Below are 4,724 nucleotides of genomic sequence, written 5' to 3' on the forward strand. Positions count from 1 at the left end.
GATACATATTGCTTGGAATATTCGATCTCTACAATAGAGATGTACAATTTAAAATGATTTCACAAATTAATTAGTAGATCCCAAGAAAAAAACAAAACTAATAGTTTATTTTCTTGAATGCATGCATGTGAATATATATGGTAAATGTTACACATGCATATTAGATATCATTATCCCTCCAAGTGATATGTGATTTTGTACTAAATATCTTATACTTTTACTCCAAAAATAAATTTTACTTTTTATAATTTGTACTCAAATATTAATATATTTTCGCTCGAACAAGAAACATGTTGTTCGTGCAAGTTAGTTAGAGTGGTGTTTGCAATAACTTCTAGTATTTTTGTCGTTGGAATAAATTATAAAAAGTTATACGTTTAGCAGTGAGTAATAATTAAAATAAAAATTGGAAAAAGAAAATTGAAGTTTGAGTGTTTGAAAAAAATAATTTAATATTTATAATTTTATAAATAAGACGTTGAATACTTAATAAGAAGCTGTCTATATAGTTTTTGGCTTAGATCAGTTCAATTTAAGCAAATCAAAGGAGAAATTTTGAAATAAAAAGACCTTTTTAACAATCAGCTGACAAGTCTTTGATTTCAGTATTTGCAAACACCGGCTGCTTGGCTTATAGATTACAAGCCAAATCTTTTCTCCCCTACTTGACATGCATGCAGGATACTCCATATTCTGTTGAGAAAAATTCTTATTCCCCTTGCCCAACAAGTTCCCTTTGAGTTATTACACACACACGCACACATATGTCGATCGATCTCACTTCAAAATTCTTTGTTCGAACATCAGACGATGGCAACATCAGAAATGGTAATGCGCCAACTTCCAGTTTCCTTTCGTCAGAGTTCTTGGAATACTGGCACCGCAGCTGCTAGATTTTGCACAAGTGAGTAACTAATCAGTACCTCTCGAAATATGACAACATTAGTTTGAGCTACAACGAATTTGATTTCTTCGTATCTTTTCACTTGATCCCATGTACGTCCCAGGTAATTTGTCCTTGCAGCAGCCTTTCACCAAAATGCCTAGCTTCAACGGCACGTCTCATCCAGCACGATTCTTGGGCGACCGTAGGAAAGGAGTTCAAGTCTGGTCCCAAGACATGGTAACGCCGAGTATGGCGCCAGTGGAGTTGCTGAAGGCGTGGAACGATGAGTACAATGGCGTCATTATTGAACCAACAAGCTTACCCTCTACTGCCAACGCTTTTGCATCGGCCCTCCGAGCTTCTTTATCCTCCTGGAGATCACAGGTCTTCACAAAATCTACTCCAAATAACGGGAAGAAATAAATTACATTGACATTTTTCGAGATTAAGTTTAATTACACAAACAATCCAATTTTTCGTAAAATATCAAATACACCCCTTGAGGGGGTGTCTGCGTAATTTATCCTGTATTTGTAATTTTACAAAAAACAAGCTGTATTTGAACAATTAGACCTAACGTATATAATTTACTCAATATATACAATAAGATTACACTTCATACTAACTCAATTTTTCTATTTAATCTCAATCAACATTTCAAGAAGAAGCTGAAATTTATGAATCATTTGGTACAGGGGAAGAAGGGGATATGGCTGAAGCTACTTGAAGAGCAAGCAGAGCTTGTTCCTATAGCCATTCAGGTTGTTGAACTAGTTCATATACTTGTAACACTTGTTTCCAACTCACTTCAATTACTATATTCATGATGTTCTATATTGGTTCTTAGGAGGGTTTTGCTTACCACCACGCTGAACCTGGATATCTTATGCTCACTTACTGGATCCCTGGTGACCCGTGTTTACTGCCCTCCGGCCCTTTTCATCAGATAGGCGTTGCTGGATTTGTTATCAATGACAACAAAGAGGTACCCATCACCGGCACCCCCTTTGGTATTACAAAAGAGCAAATTACCCCGTATAAAAGAAAGTAGCAATTTATCTCTGTGTGTTTTTACAAAATGAATCAATTTACCTCCCTAAACAAAGAGGCAAATTGATTTATCATTGTAATATCACAGGAAGTTGTCTGTATTTTTTGCAAATATAAACTTTAGAAAGAATAATGGCAACAAATGAAAAAATTGAGTAAATTAACTTTAAATACTAACTTAAACGACTAAGTGTTTGGTTGCTCCCTCTTGGCTAAAAACTGTGATAGTTTCCAAGGAGGATTCATTTGTACTTCAGTTTCGTACTATATTACTTTTAATCTAATTGAGAATGTGACTACTATGGAATCAGATACTTGTGGTAAAAGAAAATTGCTCTTGTAGTTGCTACGGTGTGTGGAAATTGCCAACTGGTTATATCGAGAGGGTACGTAAATACATGCTTTCAATTTGGGTTTTGTCTGAAATTTCGATTCGCATGATCATTTAAGTGATCTGTTTCCTGGATCTAAATACGTAACTGGGCAGAGCTAATTTTTATTAATTTATTGGTTGATGTAGTCTGAAGAATTGTTCTCGGGAGCTGTAAGAGAAGTCAAGGAAGAAACTGGTGTAAGGAATCATTTCTTTATCAACTTTATCACAAGGACAAATTAACTACATGGACATTCTTTCAAATTAGTTGATCTAATTACACAAATATCTTATATCTTTTCAAGAATTACAAATATATTTTTCTTTGCAAAATACAGGAAAAGTTTACTATTTTATTTTTTATAGGGAGTTTTTTACTCATTGCTCATATTACTAATATAATTATCTAATTTCTATTGCAGATCGACACAACATTCGTCGAGCTAGTAGCTTTCAGGTGAATTGCATAAGCCTCTATAAAACAAAGCATTGTTGAAAATTTGCACTCTCCTGAAATTAGAAATATTCAAAAAATCCTTATAAATTATACGCGAGTTTATTAATTGCATTATTTTTCAAATATTAAGGGCATTTTTGTATCTTCCTTTGTTATATATATAGGGTTTTTTTAAAAAAAACTTTTCTAATTTCACAGGGACAAATTATATTTAATCCCTAAAATTTAGAAAACTTGCAAAAAAGCATATATTTTTCTGTAATAGTATTCCAAAATAATAATTTTGTTGATTTTCAAATAAATTCACTCTCAACTATTGTTACGATTAATTAAAATCATCGCAGGCATGTCCACCAAGTGGCATTTGAGAAATCGGACCTGCTTTTCGTGTGCATGCTTAAGCCATTATCCTTCGAGATCAAGATTGATGTAAAGGAAATTCAGGATGCAAAGGTAATTATATATATTAATAAAAAAAGATAATTAAAACCGATTTACGATTAATTATACGTCGAGTTTATTTACGTTTAATTGCCATAATTCTTTTGTTGGGGAAAAAAATGTCATGTGCAGTGGATAACTGTGGATGAACTCAAAAGCCAAGAGTTCTATGAAGAAGATCAGATGTGGAAAAGCGTCGTTGCGATTTGTATGGCAGCGTATGAAAATACATACGACGGATTCATCGCAAATCAAGTGGTGTCCAAGTTTGATGGGAAGCTATCCCACTTGTATTACAAGGATATGAACAGTATTTAGGGATTTTCAGCTATTTAATATGTCCAAATTATGTTTGTATATGTGTATGTATATTTTTACGGGCAAAAAATATAATTTTAGTCCGCTAATAATAGGATGGTGGCACTTTCAGTCCTATCAATTTGAGCAATATTTAGGGGTTTCCAGTTATTTATTTTGTGAAAATTATGTTTTATAACTATGTCTGTATATGTGTATATATATTTTTACTGGCAAAAAATGTAATTTTGGTCCATTAACAATGAGTTGGTGGCACTTTTAGTCTTGTGTTTTGAAAATCGAAATTGATGATTGTAATTAGAAAAAGAATTGTACATTTAGCCCATATCTCACAGAAAAAGATAAATTGGTAAAAAATATCACGAGCCCACATGATCTAATTAAATTGAAATTTTTTCTTTATATTTTTCAGTCATTTCTGTTGATGCTGCATGATGAGCGTAAGAAAAAAAAAAAACATACAATTTTCATCCTATGGCTACAAGGAGTGGCATGTCATATCATTAAAAGTGGTGAATAAATTAAAAAATTTCAAATTAAAGAGATCACGTATGTGCCAAGCATATGCTAATTTTTTGTGTATTTGGCTCTTTTGGGCGATATCTAACTAGACTAAATATGCTATTTTTTTTTCTTTTAAGTAATAATCATCAATTGCAAATTTAAACGAAGATAACCAAAAGTGATACCACTTATACTTATAGAGCCGAAGTTGCGTGTTTTTCCTTTTTGTTGTTTATGCCACATTGCATGATGTGGAAGTAGCCAGACATGTGAAATGTGGAGGACGCTAGACATGGAAAATGGGGTTTAATGCAATATACTCTCAGTGGTATTGTAAAAAAGCAAATTATCTTCCTATAAAAAAAAAACAATTTACTCTATATATTTTTAAAAATGAAGCAATTTATAGGGGGATAAATGTTTTATTTTAAAAAACACAAGAGAGTAAATTGCTAATCGATGGGGAGTCTCAATATTTGTAATTGTACTAAAGCCATGATTGCTAAGGCAAAGTATAGCTACTTACAATCACTTTAAAATAAAGTTCCATTAATTAGCTCACAACAACAGCTAATCATTTCATATCGACGACTATGAGGAGATTAGAAATCAATCCTTAGTCAGGTTATCAAAACACTCTAAAACTTGTGAGAGAATGAATATATTTCTATCACTTAAATGACTTTTTCAAAGCA

General features: G+C 32.5%; 1 protein-coding gene across 2 annotated transcripts; it reads left to right on the forward strand.

Annotated features, from left to right (window-relative positions):
* The first annotated feature begins 747 nt into the window (after window positions 1–747).
* Window positions 748–3,685, forward strand: LOC105162162 (nudix hydrolase 8). Of its 2 annotated transcripts, XM_011080131.3 has the most exons (9): window positions 748–904; window positions 1,008–1,270; window positions 1,582–1,647; window positions 1,734–1,871; window positions 2,248–2,322; window positions 2,457–2,507; window positions 2,732–2,766; window positions 3,111–3,219; window positions 3,340–3,685. In XM_011080131.3, exons 1-9 carry the CDS (start codon window positions 811–813, stop codon window positions 3,523–3,525), a joined length of 1,017 nt encoding a protein of 338 aa, XP_011078433.1. In that variant the 5' UTR covers window positions 748–810; the 3' UTR covers window positions 3,526–3,685. The 2 variants fall into 2 exon arrangements, with proteins under 2 accessions (XP_011078433.1, XP_088736895.1); XM_088880769.1 differs by lacking the exon at window positions 2,248–2,322.
* The last annotated feature ends 1,039 nt before the right edge of the window (window positions 3,686–4,724 follow it).

This window comes from Sesamum indicum, linkage group LG5 (genome assembly GCF_026168435.1).
Source record: "Sesamum indicum cultivar Baizhima isolate 11 linkage group LG5, ASM2616843v1, whole genome shotgun sequence".
Taxonomy (NCBI): Eukaryota; Viridiplantae; Streptophyta; class Magnoliopsida; order Lamiales; family Pedaliaceae; genus Sesamum; species Sesamum indicum.

Excerpts from the sequence above, each read along its gene's own strand:
- LOC105162162 (XM_011080131.3), top strand. The coding sequence starts at position 811 with ATGGCAACATCAGAAATGGTAATGCGCCAACTTCCAGTTTCCTTTCGT. Across the intron at positions 1,271-1,581 it reads TATCCTCCTGGAGATCACAG|GGGAAGAAGGGGATATGGCT; the intron begins GTCTTCACAAAA and ends CATTTGGTACAG. Across the intron at positions 2,508-2,731 it reads AAGTCAAGGAAGAAACTGGT|ATCGACACAACATTCGTCGA; the intron begins GTAAGGAATCAT and ends TTTCTATTGCAG.